The 17,105-nt window shown below is 42.9% G+C and overlaps 1 protein-coding gene across 1 annotated transcript in view; it reads left to right on the top strand.

Moving 5' to 3' along the window:
• The window catches only part of RGL1 (ral guanine nucleotide dissociation stimulator like 1), a 121,508-nt gene that overhangs the window by 59,400 nt on the left and 45,003 nt on the right, over positions 1-17,105 (top strand). The window contains exon 4 of the mRNA XM_081300246.1: positions 3,917-3,994. Within this exon, the coding sequence (XP_081156372.1) occupies positions 3,917-3,994 (78 nt within the window). The remainder of the gene's footprint in view (positions 1-3,916; positions 3,995-17,105) is intronic.

The following is a 17,105-nucleotide window of genomic DNA, read 5'->3' as shown; positions in this document are numbered from 1 at the left end:
TCTAATTCCCACCTCATTGTCTTCCAGGGTTTATTACTTAAGTTCTCTCTTATTTGTAAGATTGGAATAATAACATCACCTGTATAGGGTTGTCATAAGAATCAAATGAGACAATCCACATGGAGCACTTAGCTGGTGCCTGGTGTATAGTAAGCTCTCAATGTTTGTTAACTGCTACTGTTATTGGTTCATTTGCGGGATTCAAGTAGAGCCTGAGAAGTTCTTCAGGACCACCCCCATGCTGTCTGGTGCTCCTGAGACCTTCCTGTTGGAGAACAAGGGCTAGAATGGCCTCCCACTAGCGAGACTGCCCCTGGAGACAACTTTATCTCAGGGATTCTTTGATCCACAAGTGTTCCTGGTCCTCCCCTTCAAACTCATATTAAACATTTTATCTGCCCACATGGGCTCTAAAGAATACATCACTTTTGGAAATACTCTTTTCCTGTTTAAATATCAGCACACAGTTAAACATTAAGTTGGGCTTTTCTTTTCTTTTATTTTTTTTGGTAATTTTTAGGTGACAGTAAATAATGGTTGAAAGCTGTGTTTTAGGAGGCGTTTGTAAATCTTTCTTTTGCCTTGTTATAACAGAGAAAACCATGTCAAAAGTCATCTGACAGTTTGTATTTTAATTTAAGTTTTATAAGTTACCATTTAAAAAAGGGCAGTTGTTCGTTGGTAAGCCTTCTTAAAAGACTGGGGCTTTGATCTCAAATCCTAGGGAGGCTTTGCAGAAATTGGAGGTGACATTGTTGACAAGTTTGTAGCTTTCTACTGCCATTAATTAAACACACACACATACACACCCCATTTGTACTCCCCTGGTATAAAAGAACTGAACTTGACTTTGATTTTTGATGGGAACCTATAAGCGGGTTCAGGGAAACATCAAAGAAACATTCTTAATCTAGTAAAACTGACTCTCAGATGAACATTAGAGAACTCTGGATTCCAAAACTAGTCTAGTTTCATTTCTGTAAAATGTTAATTCTCCTTAATAATAAGAAAGGTGCCAGGGCAAATAATCGTCCCTGCCCGAGTCTGTTAAGTTCCAGAGGATCACAGGTTCTTTAATTTTATTTTACTGCCAGAAATCTCCTTTGTAATAGTGTATGTAGTTTTGCATTTTCATACTACTTATACCTTCAATATCTCAGCTTTAAAAATCTTAACACTTTTTAGTCTTAATTTCAGATATTTTGAATAATCACAGATCTCTTAAAGCCCTTTTAGAAATGAAAGTACAGACAGGCTAGGGAACTAGTAAAAACATAAAGCCACAAGGTGCTTTTGCAAAGGCCAATCTGTGCTAACAAGGAGCAACCTACTAGCAAGCCTCATTAGTGAGGTAGCATTTGCACCAAGACCTGTGGGCTGAGGGGCCAGCCACTGGCACAGGCGTGGGAAGAGGTATGGCCTGTTGAATTGGGGGCAGTGGGTGGAAGGGGGTGAATACGGGGAATTTGTGAGAGACAGGTTCAGAGCTACTGGGCAGATCATTTAGGGCCTTGTGAGATGGAGACTTTAGCCTTTTTTCAGATGGAAGTCATGGGAGGTTTTGAATGGAGCATTGACATGATCTGATTACAGGGCCGCTGGGCAGAAGCCAGGAGAATAGACTAGTTGCTGTTGCATTGGTCTAAGCTAGTTTGAACCAGGGTGGAAACAGAAATAAAGGCCCAGACAAAAGGGCTTCCTGATGGGTTGCTAGTGAAGAGTCAAGGAAGTATGCAAGATTTGAGCCTGGACAGTTGGACCATCTGCTCTGCTACATGTGCCTTGCTGTTGGTGTCTCTGACAGGTCTCCCAGTTGTTATTGAGTGGTCACTCTGAGCCTGGTTGTGAACCTGCAGACGCTCTGGTAGTCAAGAGACATACTCATGTGATTCTCTGAGTCATTGCAGATGGTTCCAGGTCCATCAGTGAGCAAGAATTTTGCTTACCAGTGTGGTTGCTGAGTCTTTCTTGGTACTATCTGGTCATCCATCCTGGCACTGCAGCCTTGGAGAGGAACTGTGATGGGTGTTGGTGCTATCTAAACCTGCACCTCAGCCCCGAGCTTGAACAGTGCAGAAAAAGAGCAAGAGACAAAGAATAGGAAGATCTGGAAGATTTTAGTACAAACTTATTAGAAAAGAAACTTATCAGGAACAGTAAAATGAGAATCTTTTCCTTATAAGAATTTTCCTTCTTTATTTCTATCTCTCATTGAGCCTTCCAGTTGGAAAATAAAAGTTACTTCCAAAATAACGAGGGTGGGGCGGGGAGAGAGAGAAAGGACTAATTAATGTGACAAAAAAAGAGATTAACTTGCATATTTGGTCATGGAAGGCTGGCAGGAAGAGTTTAGGGTCACTTGAGTCAGATAGATGGGAGGTCCAGTGGCTTTCCAAGATCCCCCAATTCACTGCACCCACCCCAACCTTTCCTACTTTAATAAACCACAAAGCTATTGTGAGAGAACATGAGGACACGGTTTGCTATGATGGTGGCCAAAGACAGAGCCAAAACCCCCACTTTGTTTATTTATTAGGATTCTCATTTCCCATTCTGTCTTGCTCACATGAGTTTGAGTAAATCTTAACCTGACTGAATTTTTTTTATCTCAGGAAGAGCAAAGGGTAGTGTTGGAAATGCTGTAAATGGCAGGTGTAGGGCAGAATGAAGGGGAGCAGGGAAGGCAGAGACCAGTGGAAAATACCTTCAGGAAGCCAAGAAATCCATAAGGCTGATGAACTAGAGAAAGGAGCAGGTGGCGGGGGTGCGTAGTGCTTAAGGGCACATGCTGGAACCTACGGGATGGGTGATGGGGATACCAGATGGACTGGCAGTCGGTCAAACCAGATGGTGGGCTTTTATTTTAAAAAGGATTTGTAAATCCTAGGAAAAAGGAACCATAAGGGTACTGGGGCCTTTAATCTCATTAGTTGAAGACAAAAGTGTGCTCTTTAAAAATGTAAACCCACCAATTATAGAATTTCTGTTGTTAAAACCTAGGGACAGACTACCAGCTTATAAAACTATAGGGACTCCGAATTCTTTATGGATGGAAGGTGAAACTGCAGAAATAGTCTTGGCATTGTATGTTGATAGATTCCTTAAGAATTCAATGTGAATTTACTAAATGTACATTCAGAACCAGGAGAGACATACTTATATGAAATTGGTTTGCTTACATGTTAACTTGGAATAATAACTAATAGTATAATCAGCTTGTTTAATAACATTTGAGTTTGTAATGAGCCAAATTTTAAAATCTAAGCACCTATTACTTTCCAAAAAATTGGATCCCTGGGCCTCCTTCTTCCGTTTCTGTGTCTAGATGGCCTGGCTCATGTCTCCACAGCTGCTCTCCCTGGGCCGCAGCTCGAGAGCTCAGTTCTTTAGCCCTCCTCTGTGTCAGCCTTTACTTGAGGGCCACAGTTATTTCCATGATCCTTCTCCAAACAGACACCTCAAGGAGATCAGCCTCAGACCAAGCTGAGTGGCTAGAACACAGAGTCAGTGCCCGCAGAACCGTGTGTCCCTCAGCAGATATGCACAGGGCAGGGGTGTACGGTGGGCTTGTGACAGATGTCAGGACAAAGCAGCTTGTTTTGTATCACGTAATATTTGATTCTTCTGCTGAGAGGAAAAACCTGCTGTAGTCTGAAAAATCAGAGAAACAGTCAATATTAAGAGAAAGTTTTCCATGGTGCAATTGTTAAATCACTTTTCTGTTTAGAATATACGGAGTATATAATGGGTATCCTGAAGGATCTCTTGATAATACTGCATTGTTTTTGATGCTATTTCATAAATATTTCTTTCCTTAATTGCTCTAACAATGTGATGTTATCATGCTGGCGGAGTTGAATAGAGCAGCTTTCTGATGCTGTTGACCGTTTCTGTTTATTTGTTTTTGTCTCTGAAGGTATGGAAACCTGACAAGCCCAAGCTGTGAAGAAGATGGGAGCCAAAGTTCATCTGAGTCCAGGATGGTGCTCAGGAAGTGAGTGGCTCTCTCCTCTGCATCACTAGCCCTCAGTTAAGAAATGTTTTAAAAGAATGTGGGTTAGTGCAGGTCCTTGTTCCCTTGGAGTGCTGCTGCCATGATTTTTTCCATAATGCATAGGGGCATAGGTTTATTATTTATTTTTGTCTTCTAACAACATGCATTTACTTATCCAGTAGAAGTGTATTGTGCACGCATTGTCCGCCAGGCCCTGCACTAAGGGATATCAAATAAACAAGTGAACACAATGAAAAGGCCTTAGTTCTGTTTAAACTTCAGTAAGGACAGATGAAGAAGAAGCTCAAAAAGTGAAAAGGACAAAGCGAGGGTGGGGTGGGGGCTGTTCCTGATGGGTCTTGATTCCCCATAGGGTGCAGGAAGGGCTCTCTGACCTGGTGACACTGAGCCACCTGAATGAGGTGACTGAGGTGTGGGCTAAGCCTTGTGAAGAGCCAGGAGGATACGTGGAAGAGGCCTGAGGCAGGGACAGTGTTGGAGAAATAACAGGAAGGCAGAGCGAGCAGTGGCTGCTTGCAGGGGTTGAGATGTAAGGTAGTGGGTCCAGATCTCACGAGGACTTGAAGGCCTTGGGAGAGGGTGCTGGATTTGGTTCTGAGGAAGGTAAGAAGCACTTAGAAGGTTTTGAGACAAGTGCCGTGTCCTAACTTACATTTGACAAGGTTTGCTCTGGCTCTGTGTGGAAAGCGGACTGTGACAGTGGGCATGGGTCACAGGAGGGAGCAGGGAACTTGTTTGAGACTCTTGCAAGGGCAGAGGCAAGTGTTAATGGTGGTGTGGATCTGAGCAGTGACCCCGCAGCTGCTGTGTTCCTGCGGAGCGTGGCCGATGGTGCAGGATGTGCTGCAGTGGATGGGCTTCATGGGACAGAAGGAGGAGGCCTGGATGCTCAAGGGTTGTGGTTTCAGCAGCTCATAGAACAGGCAGCTTCAGGAGACAAGACATGCTGGTGAGGAGCAGGATCCGGGGGAGCGTGCGAGGATGAGTTAGCCTTGGACGTGTTAATTGGCTGAGCAGATTCAGGGGAGGTCTGAGTTGAGGTGTGCATTGGGGCTTCACTAGTTTGTAGATGGGTATTTAAAGCCGTGGAACTGACTTCGTGGGGCCTAAGGGCAGAGAGAGAGGAGAAGGTCCAAAGACTGAGCCTGGGGTCCCACAGAGTTTAGAGTTAGGGAAATAGAGGGTCTAGCAGAAGAAACTGGAATAGAGCAGCTGTGGGGCAGTGGGAGGAGAGAGGTAAGAAGGGAAGCTGTGCCCCCATAGCACAGAGTTAACAACTAGAATCAACAAATGGGACTTGCTCAAACTAAAAAGTTTTTTCTCAGCAAAAGAAACAATAAGAGAGGTAAATAGGGAGCCTACGTCCTGGGAACAAATCTTTACTCCTCACACTTCAGATAGAGCCCTAATATCCAGAGTATACAAAGAACTCAAAAAATTAGACAATAAGATAACAAATAACCCAATCAACAAATGGGCCAAGGACCTGAACAGACACTTCTCAGAGGAGGACATACAATCAATCAACAAGTACATGAAAAAATGCTCACCATCGCTAGCAGTCAGAGAAATGCAAATCAAAACCACCCTAAGATACCATCTCACTCCAGTAAGATTGGCAGCCATCAGGAAGTCAAACAACAACAAGTGCTGGCGAGGATGCGGGGAAAAGGGTACACTTGCTCATTGTTGGTGGGACTGAAAATTGGTGCAGCCAATTTGGAAAGCAGTATGGAGATTTCTTGGAAAGCTGGGAATGGAACCACCATTTGACCTAGCTATTCCCCTTCTCGGTCTATTCCCTAAAGACCTAAAAAGAGCATGCTACAGGGACACTGCTACATCGATGTTCATAGCAGCACAATTCACAATAGCAAGACTGTGGAACCAACCTAGATGCCCTTCAATAGATGAATGGATAAAAAAAATGTGGCATCTATACACAATGGAGTATTACTCTGCATTAAAAAATGACAAAATCATAGAATTTGGAGGGAAATGGATGGCATTAGAGCAGATTATGCTAAGTGAAGCTAGCCAATCCTTAAAAAACAAATGCCAAATGTCTTCTTTGATATAAGGAGAGTAACTAAGAACAGAGTAGGGACGAAGAGCTTGAGAAGAAGATTAACATTAAACAGGGATGAGAGGTGGGAGGGAAAGCGAGAGGGAAGGGAAATTGCATGGAAATGGAAGGAGACCCTCATGGTTATACAAAATTACATACAATAGGAAGTGAGGGGAAAGGGAAAAATAATACAAGGGGGAGAAATGAATTACAGTAGAGGGGGTAGAGAGAGAAGAGGGGAGGGGAGGGGAGGGGAGGGGGGATAGTAGAGGATAGGAAAGGCAGCAGAATACAACAGACACTAGTATGGCAATATGTAAATCAAAGGAAGTGTAACTGATGTGATTCTGCAATCTGTATATGGGGTAAAAATGGGAGTTCATAACCCACTTGAATCAAAATGTGAAATATGATATGTCAAGAACTATGTAATGTTTTGAACAACCAACAATAAAAAAAAAAAGAAGTAAGAAGGGAAGCTGTGCCCCAGCAGGCTCCCCGTGCATAGTGCCCCGGCAGATCAGGTGAGAGAGACTTAGGCTCTGTAGAGCTGCGGCTTCCACGGCCCTTGGTGAGTGCAGTTTGGGTGGCTGCAGGTATAGCCAGGAGAGGACAGAGGGGACCTAGTGGGGGCAGCAAGGAGTTGTTTTGCTGTAGAGGAGAATAAAGAAACTGGATGGAGGGTGATGTGGAGAGAAAAGAGTGTTTTTTCACGGTACATGTGTATTTTTAAAGATGGGAGCATGTTTGTGGTGATGAGGATGGTCGGGGAGATGCTAAGGAAACACCCTGATGCAGGGCTGGGGCCCTGGGGCTGGTGTTCTTGGGTAGATGGATGTATGCGCTGGTGCCCCAGACCTCTGGTTCAATATTCCTTTATTTGGGGGCCAAAAGTCGGGGGGTGGGAATTCCATAGAATTTTTAACTCTCAGAGTCTGATGGACTCCTTCCTTCAGGAATCAACCATGTAAGCAAAACTCCTGAGTTAGACGTTGTGTATGTAGTTTTATGATTTTATTGTGAAAAACAGACACAGTGACATATAAATGTGAATGCCAAGTGTACCAGTGTGGCAAGAGGAACAATTTCATTGTTCCTAGAGAGTTGGGGACCCTCTGGAAGGAGGTGACATCGAGCTGGGCCTTGAAGGATGGGCAAGACTTGGGGGTGGAGCCAGCCCAGCAGAGGGAACAGCAGGACCAGGCCAGGGAAACGTGGTGTGTGTGGAATTTGGGGGAACAACACAGAATTGGTGTGGTCGCTTTGTGATGTGCGTGTTGGGTGAGAGAAATTCAGGGAGGTGAAGCCAGGTTGAAATTATGTCATGAAGGGCTTTGATTTCTTGTGAGAGAGTTTGGACTTCCTGGAGGGCAGTGGGAGGTCAGTCTCAGAGAAACAGTACCGTTAGAGGGCTGGCTTTCCAGAAAGGACTCAACTTGGAGCCTTCCTACTCCGTGTGACCACAGACCCGCATCTCCTGGGAGCTCGGTAGAAATGCAGAATCTCTGGCTCCACTCAGACTTTCTGGATTAAAATCTGTGTTTTAGCAAAATGGTGAAGTGATTTCTAAGCACTTTAGAGTTTACAAATCATAGGACTAGATATGTTCAAATTTTTTTTGTTTATCCATGAAAACTAAAAAGATTTTTTAAAGGAGGCCTTTCTTTCTTTCTTTCCTTCTTCCTTCCTTCCTTCCTTCCTTCCTTCCTTCCTTCCTTCCTTCCTTCCTTCCTTCCTTTCTTTCTTTCTTTCTTTCTTCTTCTTCTTCTTCTTTTCTTTCTTTCTTTCCTTTCTTTCTTTCTTTCTTTCTTTCTTTCTTTCTTTCTTTCTTTCTTTCTTGATATGGGAAAGATCAATGGAGTAGAAGAAGGAGATTGCAAAGGAAGGACAAGGGGGTGGAAAAGGGGAGGAAATGTGGAATGAATTAAGAAATTCACATTTATGTTATATATAAATATACTTCGGGGAATTCCATCTTTATGGAGACAGTACCAATCAAAAATAAATAAATAGCAAAAGAAAGATCAGTAGAGGAAGGTGAATAAGAGAACGGGGAGAGAAAGGGATTGAAATCAAATTCCATGCAGGTATAATTTTGTCAAAATGAACACAACTACATAACTATAATGTTAATTTTTTTAAAAAAAGGATCCTTTTTATAATGGGCATTTGAGTGTGTGCAGAAGAAGAGATACTGTTAGAACTGAGTGGCCAAGTTGTCAAGGAACCTAGACCTGGGACAGATCCGACAAAATAAGCATGTGGCTGTCCGCATGTTTGGAACTGAGTCAAATCTGGAGCTACCATTCAATTAGCCACCTGAACACTCCAACAAGAGTGACAGTCTGAACTGTATCCAGAGCTTTCTTGTTTCCCAGGGGATGTTTTGAGATTCAATACATTTAGGGAAGTAGCGGTTAAGAAAATTGGTTTTAACCTGGTGTGAAAAGTCATGTTCATTATTTCAAAGTCCCACTGAAATTCTTTGTACACCAGGAACACTACTGTGAAACTCCAGCTAAGCTGTTTTAAAGGGCTTCGGAGTTTTAAGCACACAAGGTTTCAACAAAGAGCTTCACAGAACTCCCCTGAGGGGTCTGACATCTGGGGACAATGGTCCTTTCCCAGAGCTGCACAGTGACTCGGTGGAAAGTTCTTGACCCTTTTCCTCAGACTGAGCTGCCTTTTTAAAAAATTACGCCTGATAAGAATATGCCACTTTACTTCATAATGGGTTGCTCTGTCCTACAAGTTCTGGAATGTCTAAATCCCATCTTACTGGTGACCTCTTTCTTCGTTCCGTTTTCCTTTCTTTCACTTTTCCTTTAATTGTTTTTTATTCCACTTCACCGTTATCTTTTTGCTCTGTTTTTTCACAAGTTATCCTTGTGGAATTTTCCATTTCTGGGTAGGTTCAGGTCACTCTTTGTCTTTCTGAGAGGAAACCAGGGAAGCAGCTTCTCCTATCTGTATATTCCTCACATTTCTCGGCCACCCCAGGGATGCCTCTGGCATCTGACTGCGGCAGTGCTGGAGGGCTTCTTGGTGGCGGAGGTGTGCAGGAGGAGTGGCGATGGCGTGGGTTCTTAATGGAGTGACTATGTCCCCCAGAGGACATTGGTGATGTTGGGAGACGTTCTGTTTGTCTTAGCTTCATTGGGGAAGCTACTGGCATTTAGTTGGTAGAGGTCAGAAGAGCTGTTAACCACCCTGAATGCACAAAACAACCCCCGCCCTGCAAGAACAAGCTGACCTTCAATATCAGTAGTGCCTTGCTGGTAATAATCATCATCATAGTAATAATAGTGCCTGCTCTATAATGTTGAGGCTGTTGTCTGCAAGTGAAAACTGCCTTTAGGTACATCTAAGCATGTTTATTTGGAAATTCATTCATTCAGCCTCTTTTTGATGAATAGGTAAATGAAATGCTGAGATGGTCTGGAATGAGCCACCTGGAGGGTGGGAATGCCTGGATAAGCTGCCTGGAGAACTCAGATTCCAGCTTCTGTTTGTCACCCTGTCACTTGCCAGCCATGTGGCCTTGGCTTAGTTGCTCTACCCCTCTCAGTTCCAGATTCTTCATCTAAAGAATAAGGCTTAGAGCATAGAATCTTTGAGGTTCTTTCAAGTTCCATGATAAAATTTGGTTAGTTTTTCTTGTCTTTAAAAAAATGAAAATGAACATCAGAAACCTAAACAGAGATAGGGCCCAAATATTTTATTGAACTTTGGAGAGGTACTCTTGACTGCTCTTCTCTGTTGGAAAGGCTGTGTAACCAGACTTAAAAAAACTGAAAGGAAGAAGAATAGACAGGCTTTGGTTTGCTTATTGTTAATTGTGACATCCCGGCTGCTCACCATGGGTATAAATAAAGAGCCGAGCTGAGGCACTGTCTTGTGCGTAAGGCAAGGAATGGCCAAGTGCCTGTCGTTTTCCTTTGCCATGAGTCTGTTCTCTTGTGATTTCAGGTGGGAAGCAGACAGCAGGCATCCAGTGAGGTTCTAAGAAGTAAACATCCTGCTCTGGGGTGGTTGCCTTTGGTTTGCAGCCCTGGTAGAGGTGGAAGCAGGGACAAGGACTCACTGTTTGCTTTGATCATGAACAGAAAAATGCCCAAACATTGTTTGGTTTTTTAGTTTTTGTGGTGAATCATATAGTGACCCTTCCATTTTATATAAACTTCCAAGTTACCAGTCTTTCCTGTGTTTTTAAGTATGGATCTAATCAACCCATGAAAGGATTTTTTTAAAAAAACCTTTAAAGAATTAAAAAGTGTGGAGATACAGTTGAAGTGGTCGAGAAGAAAGATTGGTTTCTGGTGTCTTGGGCCACAACTGACTGTGTTCCTCATGCAGAGCAAACTGTCAGGTTGGGCAGAGTTGACTCCTACATACAAGTGTTTGTGATTCCAGTCCTGAGTCTGCCCAGTTCAGGCTTTGTACAGTACTGGGGGCTTCTAAAACAAGAATGTCTTCAGTTGCAAAGAATGCAGCTTCCAAGGGTTCCAGATGTTGAACTCTTTGCCACCCAGTTACTTCTGTTGTTAGGGTGAGACTGAAGTATATAATAGGTTCTTCCATGTTTTCTCTAGTGCCCCTAACCTGGCCACTATTCAGGAATCAGGAAATCCACTTCCTATGACAGAAGAAAATCTCTCTGCTCATGTCCCTTCCACCTGTGTGTCCTTTTCATCCTCCTGCTGACATTTGCACATGATAAAAATAAAATAATAATATTTATTCTAAGAGGGGCTGGGGCTGGGGCTCAGTGGTAGAGTGCTCGTCTCGCATGTGTGAGGCCCTGGGTTCGATCCTCAGCACCATATAATAAGATAAAGGTATTGTGTCCACCTACAACTAAAAAAAATTCTAAAAAAATTTATTCTAAGAATAATACAAATTGAATGAGATAGACAAAGGAAACTTTTTTTAGAACAAATTTATTAACAGTCATTGAATTCAGAAGTAAAGAGAATGAAAAGAAGGAATAGTAACCACATGGGGCTTTTATATCATTACTCTTCATCCTTAGGAATGTATGAGATCAGCCAGAAGCAGTAGCGCTTGCATGAAATCCCAGTGGCTTGAGAGGCTGAGACAGGAGGATCACAAGTTCAAAGCCAGCCTCAGCAATGGTGAGGCGCTGAGCAACTCAGTGATACCCTGTCTCTAAATAAAATACAAAATAGACTGGGGGTGTGGCTCAGTGATTGAGTGCCCTGGGGTTCAAACCCCAGTATCAAAAGAAAAAAAAAGAAATGTAAGAGATTATAATAGGTGTGTACACATACACTTTCAAACACATACAACTTTTATTTAAAGAAAGCTTTGGAACTCCTCAGGAAATGACGCTTCACTTCTTCCCTTTAATGACTATTATAATGTTGAAATCACTTTGGTTTCCTTTTCTTTAATTGAATCTCATCACTTCCCTTTTGGAATGCCAGATTTTGTTTTCTCAGACTTTTCGCCAGAGCAGTACTTCATATTGTTGGAATTGTTTTTATTCCCATAACTTCACATAACTTTCAGTCTTTTCCCAGAAATTGTAAATAGTGACACCAGGTTTCAGTCACTGGTAAAGGACATGTAAATAGTAGTAATCCAAGACATTGGATACTCTTTAAAGAAAGGGAGATGAGTTAAAGAAGGTGGGCTGCTATTCTTAATGCCTGTAACTTGACAGTGGAAAGTGTTGAAAACTCTTCATGGAGAGTTAGCAATCAATATTCATTCCAGAAAATTCAAATACCCCAAGAAGGCCATTGAGACTAATTGGAGTTTTTTTTTTTTTTTTTTTTTTTTTTTTTTTTTTTTTTAAGAGAGAGTGAGAGAGGAGAGAGAGAGAGAGAGAATTTTTTTTTTTAATATTTATTTTTTAGTTCTCGGCGGACACAACATCTTTGTTGGTATGTGGTGCTGAGGATCGAACCCGGGCCGCACGCATGCCAGGCGAGCGGGCTACCGCTTGAGCCACATCCCCAGCCCAAGACTAATTGGAGTTATTGTGACAAAAATGGGAAAAAGAAGCAGGGACAAAAGAACAGATAAAAAATGAGATTTTAAACTCCAAATCTAAAAGAATTAATGTGTAAGTTTTTTTTTTTTTAAAGTAGAAGTAAATCCAAAGGAGAAATGGAGAAATAATAGGCCATATAAAAGAGTCTGGCATTTTTTCCTAATAGAGCATTATAGTCGGGTTCATTTTGACAAAATCATACATGCATGGAATTTGATTCACTCCATGTCAGACCCTATTTTCCCCTTTCCCTCCCCTCCAGCCTCCTCCTATTCTCCTTCCTTTACTGATCTTCCTTCCTTCCTTCATTTATTTATTTATTGTGCTGGGGATTGAACCCAGAGCTTTGTGCATGCAAAGAAAGCACTCTACCAACTGAGCTATATCCCCAGCCCTGTTTATTTATTTTTGATTAGTGCTTCCTACATATACATAAAGGTGGAATTTCTTGTGGTATATTTAATGCATATAATGTGATTTTATTAAATTTATTCCTCATATTTTAAAAATTTCCGTACAGGGCAAAGAAAATTAAAAACTAGTTTTGAAGTCATTAAAATCGTGCATTTAAGAGGTGTGGGTAGAAAGCTTCTGGGCAGAAATCGATGATCTGATAATTGAGGAAGAGTAAACATCAATAATCAATGGTTCTTAAAAAAAAAAAAGAAAGAAAAATAAGTCACATGAGGGTTTTTCCTCCTTATTAGAGGAAGGTATTCAGACATCATGACCAGGTCTGGCACGCCATTCACCTGCAGCCTTTAGACAATGAAAATGATATCACTGTTCCCTTGCTGTCCGCTGCTGCAGTTTGTGGTGTGCCCGCCTACCCCATGTTCGATGCTCTGCTAGGCACTTTTGATTTTTTTTACCATCACAAATATGCGGAAATATTGCCCTCACTGTTGTGTGATTCCACTTAGATCAAGAAGCTCAGCAAGTGACTGGGCTGGACTCAGGTCTAGCTCACTGCAGGACCTGGGCTTCCCACCCTGGTCTTTTGTTCTTAGATTTTTTATTTAAGAAAGAACATATTGGGGGTCCCCCCACATTTTCCTACATCATGGTAATAAGGCCACAGAGGTTCCGGGAGAATGGATTGTGGTATCACTGTTGTGACTGACATTTTAGATTGTATTCTGAGACCTTTTAACTTAACGGTGTTTCCTTTAATCCAGGCTGTCGTGCCTGATTGGTGCTTTGGATTGGAATGAACACACGAGCAAGGTCCCCCACACAGCTGTTTTGAAATGTGGAAGTTAGACTTGTTTCCTGGGGAAGGAGATGAGTTGAAGGATGTGAGGAAAGAAGAAGGAAGACCAAATCAGTCAGGCCCAATGCAGCTTCCTGTGCTCAGGGCCTTGTAGCATCTGATACTGCAGCGGAAACTCCATTCTGATGCTGAAAACCGTAGAAGGCCTCTGCAGTTTGTTTTTAATAGAGGCCTATTTATAATGTGAAAAATTCCTTGTCAGCCTGTGGGGAATTGGAGAATGAGTTACTGAGGACCCTAAAACATAATTTTGGTGTGTGACAGTGTTTTTTTCCCCTAGTAATAGCTAGAAATTATTGATTGCATATTAAGAATAATGTCTGTGATAAGTGCTGTATATACTTTTTAATTCTCATAATGACCCTATTATTATTTCCATTTTACAGACGAGGAACTTGGGAGGTTAGGAACATGTCCAGGGTCATACAGTGAATAAATGAAAGAATTTAGGTTGAATCCAGTTCTTCACTTCTACACTACAAGCCTCTACTTCTTCCCCTCTGATAAAAATGAAAATATTTCTCTTACATACTTAGTTTGGGAATGAGAGACAGATGTGTAAGTAACTTTGACTTTGGGTAATTAGTTTCAGGCTCATCTCGTCTTACTGTTGGCCCTGTCCACCCACATTTACTCATCTTAGAATTTATGCATCTAAGAATCTTTTTCTCACTCCTCCTTGCTGTGGAGCTTTTTCTCTTCTTTACCTGTCCCAGGGCCACTGCCCTAACCTTACCTTTTAGTGCTTATATCTGACTCTGGCTTTGTTTGCATTTATTGCCTGTGTCCTACCTCCCTCTTTCACTTCCCCTCCCAGTATTCTAATCCCTCCTTACCACTAATGGAGAACCGTGACAATGGAAAGTGTAAGAGGGCATTGCAAGTTGACCTTGATAAGTCCAGATAATAACAATGTTTCTATTATTTCAAAAACAAAAAGCTCTGTATCATCTTTTGTCAGGAAAGCCATCTAGCTGGAGGTCTCAGAGCAGTGTCTACTGGCAACCTTCCCTGAAACAAAAACTGTTCTGTGACTAGGAGAACAAGTGGAGAGTCCAGCTGAGAGTCAGCGTCAAGGCTGAGTTAGCCTCCACCCCTGGAGGGAAAGTACATTGGATCCCACCCTCAGCCTGGCAGAGGCCACGGCCACGGCCACATGCTTGACAGGCACCCTCCACACAGATCTTCTTACCTTTTCATGATCTGCATGAGGAGATGGCGTTTGGGGAGAATGTCCTAAAGTAGAAAAACATTTGCTGCTTTTCTAAAAAGGTTACTCTTTTGCTGCTGGTGAAGTACAAGAAATTATTTTCTCAAATAGATTTTGGGGGAGGAAAAAGAGCTCCAAGTAGACAGAGTTCTTTTTTCATGGTTATTCTATTGCTTCACTTGGAGATGATACTTTATGGGAGAGATGATTTTATACCTTAAAAAAAAAAGTCATTAAACATTTTACCAATTCTAGAGGGTTTTACCACTTGTGGAATTTTTGTGTGATTTAATACATTTGCCCGAAATCTCTGCATTTATTAGAATCTGTGGTTTGAGCATAACCATACTTCAGTGCTCACCCAGGCCCTCTTGCTCTGCGTTGTATGCCTACAGGGCCCCAAGGGCCTGGAAGTTTTATTCTGTCTCCCTGTCCCTCTCAGCCAAGACATCTAGCAGGTGTATGAAGGCTGATTTCTGGTTGGCTACAAATCTACAAGCATAATGCACCTCACTGTGCTGCCTCCTTCCCCTCCCTGTTCTTCAGCTAAACAGGTCTTTAAAGCTCTGTGTTTTGGTCTCTCACCTCTGGACCTTTGCTTGTGTTGTTGTGGGCTCAGTCTTTGCCCCTCTGACTCTTCCTTAGCCTTAAGAATTCAACTTGAACATCATTTCCTCAGGAAGGCCCTCGCAGAAGCCTGGACTAAGTTGGCTCCCTCTGAAGTTAAAAGCTTCCATGGGATCCTGGACTCCCCTACTGTCACATAAATAATAAAGGGCAGCCAATAATTATTGGCCTCATCAGTGAATTAATTCTTCCCAGGAATCTGCTTCCTGGAAGGAAAAGCCTTAGAAGCCACATGAGTGAGTTCCCCTACTGACGTCGGAGCCTGCCTTCCTTTCCCCATGGGACGTGGCAGCAGGTTGGAAAAGTTGCTATGTTGCCAAGACTGCTTGAGGTGGGAAACGTCCTGGTGTCCCCTCGGCTGTCAGGTTTGGGCTGCTGCCCCCGGCCACCTTCCTCATGTGCTTAATCAGATTTACACCTCTTCTCAGGACTGAAGAGTTCGCTCTAACCCACCAAAGTTTACTCTGGAAAAGGAGGTCACATACGGACTTTTCTCCTTACTGAGTTTACGTCACAATCTTCAGCTTTCCGTTTTCTGTCAGAAGTTACTTCTTAGTCTTCGCAAGTCATTCAGAAATCATCTCTGGAATTCAATGCTATAATCTGATGTCTTTGAATTGATCTGTTCCAGAGAGCATCAGTTGGTGTGTGTGTTTGCACCCTTGTGTGTAGTTTTTCACATTAGTTACTTTCCTCCAGCCGGCTTGGAGCCACACGTTTTGTGGCATAGTTTGCACTGTGTCGTTCTTTCTGTGACAGGTGGCAAATGCTTTGAGTTGTTTCTCTTGACTGTTGATTGATTTCACTGAGCCATTTACGGTTCCCAGTCCCTCCCTTCTGTGACTTTTGACAAGTAGTTGTAAGACTGTTAACAATCATGTCTGTCTCAGGTGTCTCAAAATGTCCTTCAGTGACAGTATGTCATTTGAAATCTCAACTGATCAGTGTCAGGTGGATGAAGGCAGGCATTTCCGTGTCCTCTCCACATAGGAGTGGAGCTGACTGACCCACTGGAAGCCGCAGTTCCCAGGAGGCCCTTCCTGGGAGGAGTCAGGCTTCCTTCTCCAGTCTCCTTTCTTGTGCTTCCCAGAGCCAAGTGACTTCTCTGGTCTGACAGTCACACCTGTCCTGAAGATTTGTGACTTCAACATTGTTCTACTCGGTTCTGGTTAGTGTGTGACTTAGCTGTTAGAAGTGGAGCCAGCAGGGTAACAGGGTCCAGTAATTGTGTTGTGACTGTGATGTTTTCCTTTTGGAATCTTAAAAGTTCACATTTGTATCCACTTCTTAGTCTATCAAGAACGGAAAGTTTCTTCCCAGGATTGGCAAACATAAAGCTACTGTGAGCTTTGGGCAGGGGTCCAGGCCTTTCCAGAACGCCTCCCTCCCTGGCATGCTGATAAACACTGCTGGCTCGGAGGGCAGGGGGCTGCCTGGCATTTTATTGTGCAGTTTGCGTCTTTCCCTCACTCTGCTTCTTCTTCCTCCTTCCGTTTATTCCTCTTTTGTGTGAAAATGCTCTTCTGGCAAACTCAGTGTCTGTTTTGCAGTGAACTTTCAGAGTCTTTTAGGCTGAGCTGTGGGAAGGTCACTGCCACAAAGGGCAGAATGAGTCGATTCCCAGAGCTGGTTACAGATTGAGGAGGACAGAATGTGCACCTCAGGACAAGTGTGATCCAGACCACGCCTCCTCTCAGTACGCCCTCAGGCCTCGGGGGCGGCTGCTCTCCATGGGCCCAATTGTGTGGAACCTCTCACACTCGTACCCAGGGAGAAGTAAGGGCAATGTTTTATAACTGTAATCATGAGAAATTGGAAATTACTGAAATAATCTACCTGTCAGTGGAAGAATACTTGAATTAGTTATGGAGCCTCCGTGCAGTGGAATATTGT

This window comes from Spermophilus citellus (assembly GCF_964194105.1).
Source record: "Spermophilus citellus genome assembly, chromosome: 6".
Classification (NCBI taxonomy): domain Eukaryota; kingdom Metazoa; phylum Chordata; class Mammalia; order Rodentia; family Sciuridae; genus Spermophilus; species Spermophilus citellus.
Note: the sequence above shows the minus strand (reverse complement) of the source record. Positions and strands in the feature narration are given on the sequence as shown.